The sequence below is a fragment of the Lytechinus variegatus genome, chromosome 3 (genome assembly GCF_018143015.1).
Source record: "Lytechinus variegatus isolate NC3 chromosome 3, Lvar_3.0, whole genome shotgun sequence".
Classification (NCBI taxonomy): domain Eukaryota; kingdom Metazoa; phylum Echinodermata; class Echinoidea; order Temnopleuroida; family Toxopneustidae; genus Lytechinus; species Lytechinus variegatus.
In genome coordinates, this window is record NC_054742.1 from 36,591,397 (window position 1) to 36,611,248 (window position 19,852).

A 19,852-nucleotide genomic window follows, 5' to 3' on the forward strand; every position below is an offset into this window, starting at 1 on the left:
CCACAATGACGGTTGTTTCCAACCGGTACCCAATTAGCTCCTGGATGAGAGTGGCAATGTGTGGATTGACGCCTTGCTAGGCCATGGTGGATTCGAACACACGACCCTCTAATTACAAGGCGAGAGACAGAACCGCTACACCACGGCGCACCATGGTTGACAGGCAGGGTGGAATCTTATTAATTCATTTTTGTTTGTTTGTAGATACGTAACAGTATTCGAGTCACTTGTTGTTTTATTTAAACTTCTCATTTTTAACCTTGATCGTTTTGTGTGTGTGTGTGAGCAAATATGCTTTGTAAGAGGGATATCTACTAAGTAAAATTGATTTCTAAACTTGTCAATTTGATTGTGGCCCTTAATTCAATAAAACTCAAAGCGTCAACAATTCCTGAAAATTCGTAGGCCTTTACCTTTGATCCTATATCCTTGGAAAACCCGGAGAATAACGCAAAAGGGGTGATAATCAGACGTTTATCAATCATTTCAATTCGATTCAATATTTTATTCATTTATTGACGCATTATAAGGGCAAAGGGTGATAATCAGACGATTATCGATCATTTCAGTTCGATCCCGTTCATCTATTGACCTATTATAAGGGCAAAGTGTGATAATCAGACTTTTTTTATCGATCATTTAACTTCAAATCAATTCATGTATTGACGCATTACAAGGACGAAGGGTGATAATCAGACGTTTATCGATCATTTCAATTCGATTTAATTCATTTATTGACGCATTATAACATTTATAAGGGTGATAATCAGACGATTATCGATTATTTCAATTCGATCCCGTTCATCTATTGACGTATTATAAGGGCAAAGGGTGATAATCAGACTTTTATCGATCATTTCAATTCGATTCAATTTATGAACTGACGCATTATAAGGGCGAAGGGTGATAATCAGACGTTTATCGATCATTTCAATCCGATTCAATTCATTTATTAGAAGGGCGAAGGTTGATATTAGACATGCACATTGCAGGGCCCATTCTTAGAACAGTTCATCAAGGGGCTACTTGTGTGTAAATAAGAATTATTATTACTTGTGTTATTATCATTAATTAGGCGATCGCCAATATATAAAAGCTCCATGGGGGGGGGGTCAATTACGAATCGATGCAGAGGTTCTAGGTTCGAGCCCTGAATTCACATCTTTTAGATGGTGACGTTAAAGCTCGGCCCGAGACGTCCATCTGATTGATACAAGTTTCTTAGAAACTCGAACACACACAAACCCGCAATAAAAGTCTGATGGGGGGTGTGCTTTGTTTCAAGGTATAATCGGTCAAGAACTCTCGAGTTTTTGAGTGTCTGAGTGAATCTCATATCTCCTTGAGTGTTAAGAGGTCAACTTTAACTGAACTTTGGTTCAAAACAAAAATGTTATCAGATTTCTTTAATTAATGTGCAAACTTGTTCAGATGGCCTATATGTCAACACAATATCGCAATGTCTTAAATGTAGATAATGAAAATGACCAAGTTTTCACCAATACTGTATTCGTTTCCTTTCCCTCCTTCATTTCCCAATCCAGTTTGTCATCCTTCAATTGACCTCCCACCCCTTCCCTCCAAATATTAATATTTTGGTCTGTTCTGGTTCATTCTTTGTTCTTTCTTTTATTTCCCCTCTTTACTTCCGTTTTCCAGTCCTTTTTCAATCATTCTACCCACATTTTATTTCAATTTCGTCTTCTTTCCCCTTTCTTCTTTTTCTTTCTTTTTACCAGTCTTTCATCTTTTCCCTTTTCCCGTATTTCTTCTTATTCACCACTTCGAAATCATCCAGCGCCACACGTCCCCCCCCCTCTCTCTCTCTGCTGTTACGCCGCTGCACTGACCGATATCACTGGTTTAAGAAAAGTTTACAAATTCTATTCTTAACTCCAACAATAACAATCTGCGTATGATGCGGTTGGTTTCAGAAGTGAATTATGAAAAAAATCGATTGGTTTGGTTTGTTTTTATTCACGATTAAATATAATATAATATAAACAAATTATACTTTACATGATCAAATTAGTATATCCAACAATAATTTAACCTAGCAATGAATGGTATACAAAATGTGAAATTATATCGCAGGGATAAAACCGTTGTGAATAGCCAATCAGTTCTTCCCCGGGGTCCCTAAAGATGAATTAATTAAATTGATATTACAATATATATGTAAATCACTAATAAATATAGAACAAATGAATATTGGAATGTAAAAGAATTGATGAATGAACATGCGGTGGAAGATTACCTACCCCCCCCCACCCAGCTAGAAAGTCCGAAACATGAAACCTTCATTGTCATTTTACCAGTTATTTGGAAAACTTCTTTTTTTATATACGTAGAAAAGTAGTTAAGTTTTTGGATGTTAAGAGGTAAACTGTTCGACAATTTTCAACAATGATACAGAAATGTACGTTTGCATTTTTCAGTATTAGGTTTGGGCAAGACAACTTGACTACCTTTCCGAGTATTTTTGTTCTAAATAGGCAGGCGACATATCATGGAATATTTTATATAAAAGACAATAAGTATGAAAAATGACGTTGCTGTAAAGTATCCCAGCCTGTCGGTGCTCTGACAGTTTTAATGATCCTACCTGCACGGATCCTACCAACGATCCTACCTGCACGGTTTTGCAGTTTTTGTAACATGCTTAGACAAGATTTAGTCGCATGAAGACCAAACGATGTCTGCATAGTTTAAAATGTGGCAACATTACAGCCTTATATAAAAGAGCACATGATTTTGACCACATAATCAATGTTTCTGTTTCTGTTTGTGGTAACTCCCGTAGGAACTCGGCAGGCAGCATTTTGCTGGTAAACGCCAAGCTGGCATATAACCAATTACCTTTGAAACATTTTACGTCTAGATTAATCAGTCATAGTGGCTGACGTTATATAGACGACAGATATCACTCTCGGGCCTTTTCATCAAAGTGGAAACAATGGCAGAGTTGGGATTCGAACTCACAACCTTGCGATTATGAGTCCAATGCTCTAACCACTGGACCACACGACCCGTGTTGATTTGGTGCTTTAGTAATATACTCTACATTATTATCATTATTCCATTTTAGTTCAAAATCAATAGAAATACCATGTAGCTATTTAACACAGATTTGTTTATAGCTACATGGTAATACCTAGGTATTTTTTTAAATAGATTTTACCTGTTCAATATCTTGAATTTTTAGATTTAATGAATCGTGCTTCGTTTTGTACCAGTTAACATACATAGAGTTTTGATGGGACTCAAAATTTGCTATTGAATTTTCCGATGCCCTTGTATGTCTGCCACTTATCACCATGATATAGATAACAAGTTTGTCTTTCTATTGTTATATTAAGACATTATCTGAAAAGGAACAAAGAAATATTTGTTTTTGTAGGTGTTAACTCTGAGTTAACCGTTAACGGTAGCATTGAAGGGTCGAATGATTGTGTGGGCATTAATTGTTTGAGTAATCATGATTGTATAATGAATATCAACAGATAAAGGCATTTTGATATAATAATCTACACTCATTCAATGAATAGGGTTATGATATATACCTTGTTCTCTGTTACTACTTTCTGTGTGGCAAAATAAGATTAGCAATGTTTGGTGTATTTTCTCTTATTCTTGGAGACAAATGCTGGATTTTTTTTACACTGTCAGTTTCCTTTACAAATAATCATCGAATAACTTGGCTCTTAAGTAAATTTAGCTCTTCTAATTTTTTTTCTTGAAATTTCATTTTTCACCAATAGAGGGCCTTCAGTTAATATGCCCAAAATTCAAGTTTTTTGAGCGCTCTGGTGAATACAAACATGATCCCCAAGTTACTAATCAAAAATACATAGCAACTGTATGGAAATTAGTATTTTTGGTTCCAAAAGAGACATTTAATGATTTTTTTTTAATGTGTGTTGTATACTGCATAGATCTACATGTAGATTCCCCACAGGCAGGGTGGATGCAGTAAACAAATGATAGATAATGTAAAGTACTTGAGCCGACTAACAAAATGAGCAAAATCTTTTCATCAGACCACGGCTGGCATACACATTTGCATTCATTCTGTTCGCCTATATTATTTAAAACATGATGTAACTAAGTGGAGCAAAAGGGCATAAAAAAGACCACCAAAAAAAAAACCATGAACGGGTTCTTCCAAAATAATGCACTCTAGGTATATACTGTATGTATCCCGTGGTACGAATGAATCCAAGGCCGAAACGTTCTTTTGAAAAGGGAGCATTATTCAACAGACCCAGGTTATCGGATGACATCACAAAAGAACATTGATGTACTTCTTATTTGCATTTACTTTCTTGCTGTGGGTCTCCGTTGTCGCAACCGGCCATCATAATAGTCTTTATGCCAACTAGCGCCTTGCGCAGGGAGCGCGTTTCCGTTTTACACCCTGGCGAAGGCATTTTCCGGAAAAGTAGCCAAAAAGCGACTAGTGAAGAGTCTACGTCTACGTTTGTTTACATTATCAGATGGGCGCGCGATCCAAAGTCCGCACCGAAGTTATCCGCAGAACATACCGTACTTTCACTTTCCAGGTTCAATACGAATGTTTGCCTTGATCATTTGCCTTGCCGATTTGCTGATGTCTGTCTTTCTCTCTATCTGTCTATATATCTATCTCTCAAATTCTATCTCTATCTATCTATGTAACTGCAGTATCTATCTATCTAATAATCTTCTCTGTCTCTCTCATTCTTTATCTAACATCTATCTATCTCTATCTATCTATCCATCCATCTGTCTGTCTTTCTCTATTTCTCTCTCTCTCTACCTACCTATGTAACTACAGTATCTATCTGTTAATTTGTCGCTCTTCTCTCTCATTCTTGATCTATATCTGACATCTATCTATCTCTCTATCCATCTGTCTAACTTTCCATCTGTCTGTCTATTTCTCTATTTTTTAACTTATCTATCTATCTGCTAATTTGTTAATAATCTTTGCCTCTCTCCCTCTTTATCTATCTAACATCTATCTATCTCTCATCTATCTATCTCTATCTATCCATCTGTCTGTCTTTCTCTATTTCTCTCTATCTATATATCTATCTATCTGTTGATTTGTCTATCTTCTCTGTCTCTCTCATTCTTTATCTTTCTATCTATCTAACATCTATCTATCTGTCTCTCAAATTCTCTATCTCTCTCCCTCTCTAGCATCTGTCTGTCTTTTTTCTCTCTCTCTCTTTGTCCGTCCATATTTCTATCTACAACATCTCTCTCCCTCACTATCCTTCTCTCTAGCTCTCTTTCTCTCTCTCCCCCTCTCCCTCTATATATCGACCTCTCTGTCTCTCCCCCTCTCTCTATGTATCTATCTATCCATCCATCTCTCCCTCTTTCTCTCTCTTTCTATCTATCCACCTCTCTCTCTCTCTCTCTCTCTCTCTCTCTCTCTTTCTATCTATCTATCTGTCTATCTTGTCTCTAATACCAGTCTTCTATCTTTTGGCAGCTTCTAAGTGTATCAATCCATCAAACTTCAGTTTGTCTTTCCATTATAAGTATCTGTTTATTTTGATTTTGCCAGTCATTCTATTCATTTAGTTAATAATTTATTTTTAGAAAAAAAAACTATCATAAGCAACGCGACTGCAAAAGCATGTTCGGATTTCACTCCTGACTGCCGCTCTCTCTGTACATGAAGTGCCGAGGAACTCTGTGCTCTGATCAGTAACTGTGCAAATTGCATGCGGTGGTGGACTCGCCTGTGTCGCACGCTGCATGCAACCAGCGACGTGTGTAGACTCTTCACTAGTCGCTTTTTGGCTACTTTTCCGGAAAATGCCTTCGCCAGGGTGTAAAACGGAAACGCGCATCCAGGGCGCAACCAGCTTGTGTATTCTTTTTAATTAACTACGGAGAAGAAAAATACTTACCAGTATCGGTTTGTAAGACCCTCTGGGCTTCTCAGTACACTATAAAGATGTCAGATGTGCAAGTGTTATTTGAAAGTAACAGAAGTTAGGCTTAAAAGACGAAATCACTCAACAGTTTTTTGAAAGAAGTTTTAGAAGGTGTCGTTTGGCCTCTAGCTGGAGCCCTTCACAGTTGATTGTGGGTAATATGGCATTATTAGATTATGGCATCATTCGATTTGTGATAATGTTCTCAGGTTCAGAAAGAATGTTCACAAAAGAAATCTGTCCACTTTGTGATTTTGTGCACATTAGAAATGCCATTTATATACCTAGATTCACTATAAAGCTTTGAGGAATCTTGTATGCCCGGATGTATGCGCTCTTAATGACTATAGCATGCTTAGTGACAATGATGAATTAAGTACTATACTTGGAATCCATAGTATGCATGCACTACCTTATTGCTATGTTGTATCAAGGAGATATCACTATCTGATTGCTATGTTGTATAATGCTTGGACTGCATGGCTTGTAAGCTGCCAGAATCAGTGTCTAGGTCATATAAAGATGGTTATCTTTTTCATTGAACGAAAATAATTTGTTTGGTTGTTGGTGTGATAATAATTTATTACTTAAAGGGGAAGTTCACCCTGAAGAAAACTTTGTTGTAAAAATAGCAGAAAAAATAGTAAAAAATATTGGTGAAGGTTTGAGGAAAATCCGTTAAAGAGTAAGAAAGTTATTAGAGTTCAAAGTTTTGGATTTGTGACGTCATAAACGAGCAGCTGCCCCATGTGTTATGTAATATAAAATGCATGGATTTCAAATTTGGTATGGTTCCTGATGACTTAATTTTGTTTTCTATTCATGATCGGGTGTGAAATGATTGGTCTATTGATATAAAAAAGGTACAGTGAAAACCATTTTCAATTTTCTGAGAAAATGACATTTCATTGATTTTTTACCATTCGCTATGTAGGAATGCTGCTCGCATATGACGTCACAAATCAAATAATTGAAATTCTAATAACTTTTTAAGTATGTGATGATTTTTTCTCAAACCTTCGGCAATATTTTTTATTATTTTTTTCTGCTATTTTTACAATAAACTTTTTGTCAGGGTGAACTTCCCCTTTAACCATAACAAGTCATGTTTAACATAGTCAATATTTGTTTGCATTTCCCAATACACTTGTATAATAAATTGGGTTTCAAAAGAAACCTGTTTCTATCAAACTTTACACTTGCCCCCCACCCCCCCCCCCCCGAATTCCCCGTTAGGAAAAAATGCAATTTTCACAATTTTTCAGCTCGCGCTTCGCTCTCGCATTATTCGATTGGTGAGATATTTTTCCTATTTATGAGTCACTAAATGCAGTCTTTCACAGGTTCCTTTTCTTGGTCAATTTGTTAGAAATTTCAGCTTTCGCTTCGCGCTCGTGTTAATACTTTAGATATACCTCTTTTTTCGTGATTACAAAAACTGCTCAGAATGTTTACTTTTCATGTCTTTTAACATGAAATGTCCAAAAGTTTGAGCTCGTGGTTCGCGCTCGCATCACCTCACAAGAATGCCCTTATAACAATTATCAGTGCCACAGTTGACCAAAAAGCGAGTGTTACGATTTCAGATTTGATTTTTTATTCCAAACCGCTCGCACGCGGAAATATGAAACCGAAATATTTATCTTATCAATCAGAAATCATTTTTTAAAAATCTTTGCTCAACTTAATTACCACAATATACACAACTTCTTCACACAAAAGATAATCTCATGGTGAATCTTTTTGCACCGAAATGCCGAAGTGTCCTTTCTTGGCTTTGCCCCCCCCAACGAAAGTACGTTCCGTTGCCCCTGATTATAATCATTATTATTAGTAGTAGTAGTAGAAGTAGTAGAAGTAGAAGAAGTAGTAGTAGTAGTAGTAGTAGTAATAGTAGTAGTAGTAGAGTAGTAGTAGTAGTAGTAGCAGTAGCAGTAGTAGTAGTAGTAGTAGTAGTAGTAGTAGCAGTAGAAGTAGCAGTAGTAGTAGTAGTAGTAGTAGTAGTAGTAGTAGTAGTAGTAGTAGTAGTAGTAGTAGTAGTAGTAGTAGTAGTAGTAGTAGTAGTAGTAGTAGTAGTAGTAGTAGTAGTAGTAGTAGTAGTAGTAGTAGTAGTAGTATAGTAGTATAGTATAGTAGCGGTGGCGGTAATATACATAATTATGTGGAAAAAAAAGATTTGTTTAAGAAAGGATAACTATTCTTAGCAAGGAATTTTTTGGCAGATGATTTAGGTGGGCGAAAACAAGACATAACAAAATGAAATCGTAATCTTTATCAAAAAGAAATTTGGCAGTGATCTGAGATGGAGATTTTCCATGTAAGTTTGATTAGAATTGATTTTAAAATGCATTGTACTTTAAAGGACTTCTTACTCCCCGAATTCGGTTGGTAAATAAATATCCCCCATGCAATCAATTATATCATAAAAATTACATAAAAAGCGTCAATCACAGAAACAAAATAAAAAAGTATGATATTTATTTTGACCTACAACCACAATTGCCGAACCAACGTCTTCTATCTTGATATATTTATTCACAGAAAGTTCAATGGATTCATTTCAGTCATTTCATTAAGACCAAATTACAACATGTATTCCACTGAGTAGAAAAAGAAATTTCAGTTCTAAATATTGATCTCATCTGTGCGAGTATTTAACAGATTGACATAACTATAGGAATGAAGTATGTATCTTACCTGTCTAATATAGATCTGTAATAGAACTAATCTATATCTGTAACAGTTCCCCCACAATGTGTTCTCAGTTTGGAGCACAATTTGAAATACTCTCTCCAATGATCCCATATACTGTTGTTAGGTACTATGCATCATACGTACCAGATGGTTTGTACGTAATATATATATATATATTTGAAAAAATATATCAGCTTACTTGTAATGCGCCACATCGACCTCCGTATTCGTTTCATGGTTCAAATATTATACTGTTCCCGTACAGATGTAGAATGACCCTGTAAAAAAAGAAACAAAATAATCATGCTATTATCAATCAACCAGCAATTGCAATAGGCAAAGACTAATCCATCAAAAATGTTACCATTGATAGCAATTTGTACGCAAGAGACTCCATAATAGTGAATTGATTATATTCTTCTCTGGGTTCATCTCCCTCCTTCTAGATTGAAGACTCTTGTATATATGATAATACAAGCATATCATGTTGATATAATGTTACTATAGTTTGTTTGTATCGTATTTACACACTGAACGCATAAATATCAATACTAAGCCTACATACCATTACCAGGAAGCAATTGGGAAGTTAATGATTCATTCTACCCAACATAGAGCCTATAGACTCCATCCCCGGACTCCATCCTTCACTGAAATATCGCAATCCAGTGGTCCATGGCACTGATATTGCTAGGTCCTCCGTTCGATCATCTAATGTGGTCTATTATAGGTAAGTTTTTAATCCACTCTTCTCCATTTGAGGTGTAATGCAGTGCATAGACGACGGTTTATAGTGACAACAGTTTTAGTGCATGGGACTAAACATGCTGAAAGGGTCTATTGAACAGGATCTTCACGCTCAGCTTAGTAGGAAGAATGGGGCCTTTTCGAGTGATCTGTTGTGTTTGAATGGATTAGCTATTAAATCGGCGTAAACACAACATAAATCTCAGTTTTCTTGATCAGAGACTTCCCCAGTATATCATGGAACGGCTCGGAGCATGGCTTTCAAAGAGACAGTAAGTGTAACATTGAAAAAAAAAATTGGACGAGCATTGTTATTCATTACATAAAGGAAAGTTATTCCAAGTCACTCAGACTTCGGGGTCAATTAATTTCTCTCATTTGATTTGAATAAACTGACTCTCATCAAGACAGGCGTTCGTGTTGATTTGAATCCCGGGATTTGAATAAACTGACTCAAAGAGTATTGCGTGATGTCGTCCCGGGGTTGTCGTTCGCCGTGTGAACGTTAACCCCGGGACCCATACTTCGGGGTCAATAAATTAATTAACCCATACCCATGGAGCTATAGATGATTAACCTATACCTGGTGTTACGATACTGCAACAAATAACAAAGAAGATTTTTAAATATAAAGTTTAAATTTTCCTTTTTTTTATTACAGGAAATAATCATACATAAATAAAACAAATAATGATCTTACATAAATCTCTTGAAGTGTCCAATGTAAAATCCCGAAGTGATGATACTATATCCAAGTAATAATCCAAATGATAAAATCCCAGTTGACTGGCGAAAATTCACAATGATGGCGATGATGAAACTGATGTTGAAGTCCGATGAATAATAAGAGTCACTGCAACGAGTTGAAATGTCCGTGAAGACGATGTTGATGATGATTAACAGTCAATTTCAGCAATCCATGGGTTGAAGCGTGTTCATTGAACAGGTTGATGATGTTGATGATCTCGATGAGAACTGATAATTTCTCTCTCAAAATAACTGCAAACAGTTCACTGATGCATAAACTGCTCTGATCTGATCTGGTGAAGTGATCTCATATGATGTGATGTGATCTCCTGCTCTCATATGATGTGATGGTGTGATGATGATCTTGAAGAATCCGCCAGCTTTATATAGTTTGCAGCTATTCTTCTAGAACTCACTATTAAGGAAGGTTCTAGCATTTTCTTTAAAAAAACTTTCTCCTTTCAGGAGCAGTCAAAATCCAGAACACTCTTGAATGACCTCATTGAAATCAAGAGTGTCAATAGCATAGCTAAGCCTATTGTTCCTAATCTCTATTCAGAAATAACAATACAACTCCTTGGCCTTTTAAATAGGCAAGGCCTGCATAATAAAAAGACATTCTTGAATGTTCTTTACAATTCTTGGCTAACCTTAAAGGGAAATAACTAATAGATGAATGTAATTGCTTTTACAATTCTTCTAAAATTATTCTTATATGTAACACTTGCGATATCAATCCTGCACCCTACTTTATTGCCAAGTTCGGTCTTCGATGCTCGATGTGTCTGGTGAAAAAATCCACACAAGACAGGTGAAGTATTGAACTTCATATTAATATGTTCACTTGCAGTTTGTTTCATTGGGATAAAATCATGAGAAAAATAAAGGGAAGATTTTTACTGCCCATAATAATGTGTCACAGCCAGTGGCGTAACTACGGGGGGGGGGCATGGGGGGCACGTGCCCCCCCCCCCAATCGGCTGACAAAAAAAAACGGGGAAAAGGAGAAAAAGAGGGAGAAAGGAAGAGAAACGCAGTGGAAAAGAAGACATTATTGTTCATTATAATGTTATATTATATCATAATTATGTTATGTTATATTACATAAGAAACATTTTTTTCATAACTTTATGAGACATAATTTGCTCAGGGCCTATGTCTTCATTGTTCCTGGTGCTCGCATTGTCTGTTTACCGAGAAATATAATCATGCTATACTAAAACCTCCCGTTTGCAAGTCAACATACACCAAACTGCCAAATATATTTCCTCGCACTTCGAGTTTAATATTATTGTTTTATGTACAATAGTATGCTTCTTTTTCATGACTACTTATAGTGATTGCCCCATTTTAAGGTCTTAATATAAAACATTTCCTGTCCGTGCTCACGTTCGCAGTAGTGGATTGGTGAAATATGAATTCCTAGAATCAGTCCTTAAAATGTCCCTTTTTCTAATCTGAATATCAAAAATTTTCAGCTCGCGCTTCGCGCTCGCATTATTTGGTTAGTAAACTATGTATGGTCTTCGTGGATTCCTACAAACAGGCCTTAAAATGTCCCTCTTCAGTTCTGAATTTCCTAAATTTTCAGCTCGCGCTTCGCGCTCGCAAGATTTGATTAGTGAGATGGGTATGTTAATCATGATTACAAGTGCTTTATGTGCATGTTTAGATGCAATCCTAACAAAATAAGCAAGCGCTTATTGGCACTCGCATTAGATTACTACGGTGAGATGTGTATTATCTTAATGGATTCCTAAAATGTAGTCCTTAAAATCTTCCTATTTGGGGGTCAATATTTACAAAAAATTCAGCTCGCGCTTCGCGCTCGCATTATTTAGCGAGACAAGTACGTATCATCATTACAAACGATTGATTACAATATCCTTTTTTAGGTCTGAATATAAACAATATTAAGCTCGCGCTACGCGCTCGCATTATTTGACCAGTGAGAGACATTTCCGTTTGATGGCACTGTCCTTAAAATGTCTCTAATAGGTCAGTATACCCAGCAACTGGGCGCGCTTCGCGCGCTCACTTAGTGACTCAAAATTTTTGCTGGTGCCCCCCCCCCCAATGCCATGACTCACGGTACGCCACTGGTCACAGCTATATTTTCAGATATAGTGTGCTATGTTATGAATTGCTTTGTGTTGTTGAATTACATTACGTTCATCTTCACAGCATTTATTGTCATTTAAATCTAACAAGAACAATAATTGATTCGGACTTTGGAACAGTCAAGAAAAAAAAGTAATTCAACCATACAGAACAAAATAAACAGATTAATATGATGAAGATGCTCAACTCTCCGAAAATTAACAAATATGCACGGTGAAAAAAATAGCACGCTGTTTAAGCCTGTCACTCTAACAAAAAGTTGTTTAAACTGTTTTTGTAATTGTTTCAACTTTTTAAACAAAAGTTGTTCGAGTGACGGGCTTAAACAACGTGCTTAAAATTTTAAACAGCGTTTTTACAGTGTGCTTTAGTTTTTTGTGGGGGAGGGGCTGCTCTCTGAATCCCTCCTGATCAACAACTTAAGAAACGCACCCTAAATGGTGTGATGGAATGCTGGGGATAATTAGAGTTAGGCCATGACGCGAACTTTTAGATCCATCCCCGTTTTCAACCCTCACTGAAACAAGTTATGGTGGTGTCACACCTTGGCGTTTTAGACAGCGTATGCCCGACGTATAAAAAATTTCTCTAAAACGTCGGCATACGCTGAACTTTGATTTTTTTCAACTCTGGGCGTATACTTAGCGTATTCATAACGAGTTGGACGTATACATAACGTATTAGTTACTTATATCGAACGCTTCGTTAACTTATAAGTAACGTATTCTAACGAATGCTTAGCGTATTGCTGGCGTACACAACTTATGCCCTACGATAGCCTAACTTACGCATAGCGCGCGGCAGCGTATCGCTGACGAACACGTGTCGTAGCCTATAAAAAGGCTGCCGCTCGACTATTCAAATCATAACCGCACGATACATCACCGTATCAACACCACCGCCATGCCGAAGAAAACTCCTGTGAACCCCACCTTTATATACCAATTCCTGTAAACGTTGTCAATACGCCATTATACGGTAGCTGTAAGTTATAAACACGTTCAGTAAGTTTTGTGGTCGTCCGGAGCACGTCTTCATACGTCAATATACGTTGGAGTTAAGTTACACATACGTTCAAAGCACGTTACTCATAGGTTAGAAGTAAGTTTTAGGGTACGCTGGACATTATCTCGACGTACATCGACTTATGAGTAACTTACGAGTAACGTGTGTCAACGATCGCGTAACTTGCCTACAACTTATGGCCCGCGTATGCGGGACGTATGAGCCATACGCTGGCATACGTCGAAAAATTTTGTGCTTGCACAAAATTTTTCGACGACCTCGCCGTATGACGACGTATACCAGCGAGTTTTAGCGTATAAGTATTTTTTCTGGAATGAACAAAAGTGTTCCTACATGTGCTTAGAGGTGCCGTGGTCGAGTGGTCTGAGGCGCCTGACTAGACCCGGCCAGCGCCCGTGAGCAAGGCATTTAATCGACAGCGGTGGCGTATCAACTGGGCTGGGGGCACTGATCTCTATAAAAAAAATCAGGGGCGCGTGCACCGGGCGCCACTTTCAGGGGGCGCAAATAAAGAAAACGAAAACAAAAAATGGAGAGAAAAGGCAGAGGAATAAAGGCATAGGAAGTGATTACCACTGAAGGGCGATTCCATGCTAGAAAAATCAGTCATTTTCACAACACTTTTCAACCTCGAGTCCAAACAAACGAGGAACTTCAATTTGTTTTGTAATAATATTAAGTACAGTACTACTGAGTAGTTCGTCAACATGTAAGAAATGTCAACAAAAAAAAAATTATGTTGCATGTCCATGGGTGAATTAGAGTTGAAACGTTTCCTGTCGAAAAGGACATTTCTGAGTCCCGGATGACACATATTTTCACCTTTAATTCAATCGTAATCAAACATTTTTTGTTGGTTATCAGTTTTTCACATGCCGACCAACTATAACTTTATAATTGACAAAAAAAAATCCTTGTTCAAGTGTTAAGCCGCAGACTAGAAAGTGTTGTCGAAATGTCCTGTACGAAACGATCGGATCGCCCTGAAGGTGATTAATACTCCCGTCCTATGCTATTACAATGGCAATGCAATTCCAAACACATTTAGAAAATGAATCTTGCATTCTTTATCCAAGGGATGAAAACTCGTGCCAACTTTGGTTTATTTTCTTCAAAAAATCCAAATATTCGGTAAATTTTGTTACCATCACAAGGGTAATTCTGTGTCCAACTGATGTAGGGCAGTATATTGTCCAGTAAGGTTAAGAAACTAAGCAGTTACTTTAGAATGGGCAAAATTTTCATCACACTGGATAAATAAAAATGCCCGATGTTGGTTGGACACATAATTACCCCATGGAACAATTTTACTCAATATTCCTTATTAAAATGCAAATATCATAACTTTTCACCTGTAGCTCTGGGTTTAAAACAATTCTAAAATGCATATTTTAAAGGTTTAATTATAAAAGCTTTTCATCACGCGCTAATTTGATTGGGGAAATACAAATGCTCTTCATTAATTTTACAAACATTAAAATGTCCCTTTAAGGTAATGATATATATATTTATATATAATAGTATTTTTATTATGTTTTTATAAAGTAATACTAATAGGCACGAAGAAATAACAATGATATAAGGAGCAAATATCTATTTTTATTTTATACCTGTTAATATTTTCAATCATAACTATGTATTTCATGTTACTTTCATCCATCTCTTTATACTTTCATGAAATTATACTTATTATTTGATAATTTATTAATTAATTATACTTATATGAAAAGTATATTTGTTGTTTGCTGAGCCAAATTACCATGGTAGTTATAAACTCAGAGGTAAAGGTAATGTTACCATTACTTATAAGTTCTTTATAAAAAGGGCCACAGTCTTCATTTTTAGACAGATGAAATGATTAATCACATTGACTTTGTTGTTAGTCATGATTGTAATCTTTTATTCGCCGCATGCAATCATCATACATGTGTGTTATTGTGATCATTGTACTTAGGCTATACAGTAATCATTCTGTTTGCACTTGTATAATTCATATATCATTTTTTAATAGAATATGCAAGGTCCAGCATGGACAATATAAAATCAAGTTTTACATAACTGTATTCTATTATTTAGAATCTACTACAGCGTTACGTAGCTTGGGCTAAAATAAATGAAACAAGTATTTTAGATGATATGGAACAATAAAAAGGACGATTAGAAACCCACATTGTATTTTGATTACTTCATTTTATTGCATAGTAAAATCATATACATTACATTGTCTCCGAATACAATTATGCTTTAAAACACAATACTCAACATTGTATGACATTTCAAAGAGCAAGGATTTAGGCACATAGGTATTTTGAAATTTGCAATCACAGTGTACAAAATATAATCTTCATCGCAGCTATACATTGAACATGAGGAAAAATCATGCTTAATATTGTTTATTTACAAGGATTGAATCCAAAATGAATAGTATAATATAGCACAGAATGACATTTCCAAGTGATTACATATATCATTTATTTAAGACTTGTTTGATATTAACGTCAGCCGAGTCACTTTTCGCTTTTCATAAGTTATAGGTCAAACCTGCGTACCAATTGCTGTTATTGATATGCAAAAAAATAATATTGACCAATAATGAAAAAAAAACTTTAGAAAGTGATTCTTAAAAGTAATAAAAATCTTGTTATATCTTTATAAAATCATATACAGATAGTGCCATAATTATGGTTTTGATGCCATATTTATAGTGCCCATTCTTGTGACCCTCTTTTTAACACGAAGAAAATAGATCCTGGGGTTGAGTGGAGAGATTTTATTTTGCTTGAGACAGGGGAGATAAAATGTGACAGATTTTGACGTGATAACTTTTTTATGTTGCTTGTAAATTTTTAGAAAATGTCATCGATTTTGAAATGATATTAGTATTTGTTTTCAACAAAAACAAACAAAAAGTTGAATTATTTTCTCCACACCCCCTACATCATGAAATCCCGAATCCGTCCCTACAGCATTAATACCATGAATACCATACACATTGCAGAGTAAATCGCTCATATCATAGATAATGACAATTATCCCGAAAAATTCTTATCATATAGATAAAGATGCCATTTTTACAGCATATATTATTATATAGTAAACAAGAATTTTTCGTACTATGTACATGATAAGTAAACGCGAGATGTAATTACAGACCAATACATAGCAGTTTTCTATGGGACTAATTGTTTCTGCTGCATTATATCTTATTTATATACTTTCCTGAGTGTTAAATCAATGCGCAGAAATAATCCATGATATCAGTTTCGCTAATTAATTTGAATAAGGAAGGGTTTATTTTCTTGTTACTATTTGCAAATCTCATAACCGTGAATTTAAAAAAAGTTGATATGTACGATCCGAATACACCTCAAAACCAATAATGAATTTTTTAAGTATTGAGGGACAAAATGCTAGTTTTATATTGGAAAGGTGTAGATTTCTACAGAAAAAATTCACAGTGTTCCAGCACTTAATACATTTGTAGCGACAGGTGGAATAATATGACATGGAATACCAATACTATTTACAGTATATTACGTTACACAAATACAATACATATGACACAATAAACATCCCATAACAATTACTTTGGATTGATAAAATCCAAACCAACCATTTCAAAACTCTTATTGCTTTATGACAACGATTTAAATTGGAAATAAATAATACACACATCATAAATCAGCCACTTTTAGAATTTCATTTATAGTTTTAAAGAAAAGTTAGAATTAAAATCTTATATCGCCAATTTCTGAAAATATCCATTAAAATCTCATTCAAAATAGTGAGTAACTTGTACAAATCATGCAAAAAACAGCTCGGATTTAATTCTTATTGACTTATACATGCGTTATACAATAATTATTTTGAACTTGCATAATTATGCTTTTCGACAAAGTTCAGATTAGTTGACTTAATTGATGAAAGTCAACTTAGAACTTCCTCGAATCAAGGATTGTTTAAAATACTTTTTTTGATATCATTTTTATTTGTTTACTATTAATCGAAATAAAACCCCGCCTCTCATTGCGTGATCGTTTTCCCCCCGCTACCGATTAAACTATGAAATGTTCACATTCCCTCGTAATGTTTCAAATCTTATTTTTTTTAATTGAGATCATCCCTCTGTTCTTATTGCACAATTCTTTCTTCTTCCGTCTCATTTTCGCTTTCTCCCTATGAAGATGGATACCATCGTAGTTCGAAATTTGCACACCATCTTTCATTCTTCACCGTACCCCGATATTTCAATGTTTATTTTCTCTTCTTGACCCCCTTAGATAGTTGCCTCTCGTGTTCTGAATCTCTTCCATCTTGATGGTCGTTTCTTGCGAGGCTCTCCATTCATGATAGACTCCACCTGAAGATAGCCACCATAAAAAAGGGTTGCCATGCAAAGTGGCGAGGGAGGGAAATGAGAGGAAAATTCGGTCATATTAAAGTGAATGTTTTAGCACGGGGTATAAACATTAGTAGATTTTACTACAGGATGGCATCAGGAAATTCAAAAAGTTAAAGTTTGGAAGGAAAACATGCTTAATTTGGGGGAGCATTATATTTCTATTTGGCCGAAACGATCCAAATAACTCAGTAAATAAATAATAATAAATAAATTATTCACACACGTAAATAAAAGGGAGTGAATATATACAATATAAACTAGTGTCAATGTCAAAACCCTTCTCTATTCAACATGCTCTTGCATTAAATCTCAAGTGAAACTAACAAGACACCATTACTGAAATAATTACTGATATAACACTTACAAAGATATCGAATTAATAGCTTAACAGATGTTCTCAAAATGGTACAAGGTACACATTCTTTATTTGGTCCTAGCATTGCTATCTAACATTATTCAAACTTCGGATGGATAAGCATCCACCCCATGATTCAATTCTTGTAAACTTTTTGGCCACCATGAAATGCCACTATGAAGTTTAAGTCGATAATTATTTTTATTTTCGGCCTGGGTGGAGCAGATGTAATGGGGGCGACATTTTGGAAGGCACCGCGAGGGCAAGGGAGTTTTAGTTGCAGAATTTAGTAAAGGGTTGATTATCGAGCAATCGTCATAGTTATTAAGGATTCATACCAAATTTGGGTGAGTAAATGGTATGGTGAGAGAAGGGGTAATAAAATATTGAGTAAATTTTGTCTCATATTGTAAACATAAGTAAAAATCATGAAAATAGTAACAACGGTATTTTGGAGGACACAGATAAAAACAAATATTCGAGATCGAGTGTGAGTATTGGTAATGGTGACTTGATGAGGATTTACATTGTAATTATATGAGTATGAAGATTTACATTGGATTTAAATAAAGAAAGAAGAATTGTTTATTTAGTCACTGATCTGTATATTGATATGCAAATCAGTAAGTATAGCTTATTGCAATTTTAATTCCAAGTTTGTAAAATTTGAGTTTAAACTCCTTAAAGATTAAGAGTTTTCTCCTTTTCTGTGACATTTGTTGTCTATGTGATTAAATAAAAAGAAATGCCTAGCTCCGAAAGCTTGTTTTTTAAATCATTATCAGCATGTCCAAGAAAATGTCAAGCATCAAACTTACCTGTAATCTGATATTTTGAAGAGACAGCCATGCGTCATGAACAGTCATGTAGAAAAGCTCTTTCCTGATCGAACTGAGGCACGATAATGATTGCATCACAGAATCTATAAAAATGAAATAAAAAATTGAATAGGCTTCATTATTAATTAAATGGGAGGTACAAAATAGGCTATTATCATGTTTATGTACGATTCAATGTTTATCTTGTGTGGATAGGGCGCGAACTAAATAACTGAACTGAAATTTTAAGACATTGAAAATCAAACAAATTGAAAATGAAATTTTCAATAATTTGGTGCAGCGAATTGTACGTACTCAAAGGCGGTCACTAATGTTCATTATATCATCATAGTCCAGAACCACGCTCATCTTTCTGTCTTTATTTCTATCTATCTATCTTTCTTTCTTTCTTTCTTCCTTCCTTCCTTCCTTCCTTCCTTCCTTCCTTCCTTCCTTCCTTGATTCTTTATTTATTCATTTATCAAATTGTCTTTCTTTTTTAATCTATCTAGATAATTTCTCAAACGGACTTACCTGAACAGCTGCTTAGGACAACACACACTCCTACAGCTTTAAAGTCTTTGACTAAGGATGCCATCGTCTTAGCTCCCATAGAGTCAACGAAACCAAAATGACCACAATCAATGATGATAGCTTTGATTTTCAAGTTCTGAGTTCTCACATGTTCCTAAGGGAGGGAGGGGGAGGAGTAAAAAAGGGACGTCGTGTATCAAAGGTCTCGTGTTTTGTAGAACGCCATATTTATTCATACTCAAAGCAGATTCAATTTATATCCCCAAATCAACAGTATTTGTTTCCGTATAGTATATACCTTTTGGTCCTCATTCTACGCATGTAAGACAAACTTAAACTTAAAGAAAAAAAATGAAGGTGAAAACGAATAAATAAGTGACCCAATGTGGATTGGAATAAAGTGAGGTGAGCGCTATCTTCAACGAAAATCACTATCAAGCCAAACATGTCACCTAAGTTGTAATTTTGGGAAATA

General features: G+C 35.4%; 2 protein-coding genes across 3 annotated transcripts in view; both read right to left on the reverse strand.

The window, feature by feature from the left end:
* LOC121410903 (sulfate transporter-like) overlaps positions 1 to 9,427 on the reverse strand; it is a 42,186-nt gene extending 32,759 nt beyond the window's left edge. Inside the window, exons 1-2 of one of the 2 annotated variants that reach the window (XM_041603283.1) lie at positions 9,193 to 9,427; positions 8,827 to 8,905 (exon numbers count right to left, since the gene is read on the reverse strand). In XM_041603283.1, coding sequence (XP_041459217.1) covers positions 8,827 to 8,863 — 37 coding nt within the window. In that variant the 5' untranslated portion in view covers positions 8,864 to 8,905; positions 9,193 to 9,427. Of the gene's footprint in view, positions 1 to 5,906; positions 6,184 to 8,826; positions 8,906 to 9,192 lie in introns of those variants that run through there. The other variant, XM_041603284.1, reaches the window with a different exon arrangement.
* A 6,021-nt stretch (positions 9,428 to 15,448) lies between these two features.
* Positions 15,449 to 19,852, reverse strand: part of LOC121410904 (pendrin-like) — a 32,772-nt gene continuing 28,368 nt past the window's right edge. The window contains exons 14-16 of the mRNA XM_041603285.1: positions 19,378 to 19,531; positions 18,844 to 18,947; positions 15,449 to 17,628 (exon numbers count right to left, since the gene is read on the reverse strand). Coding sequence (XP_041459219.1) covers positions 17,545 to 17,628; positions 18,844 to 18,947; positions 19,378 to 19,531 — 342 coding nt within the window. The 3' untranslated portion in view covers positions 15,449 to 17,544. The remainder of the gene's footprint in view (positions 17,629 to 18,843; positions 18,948 to 19,377; positions 19,532 to 19,852) is intronic.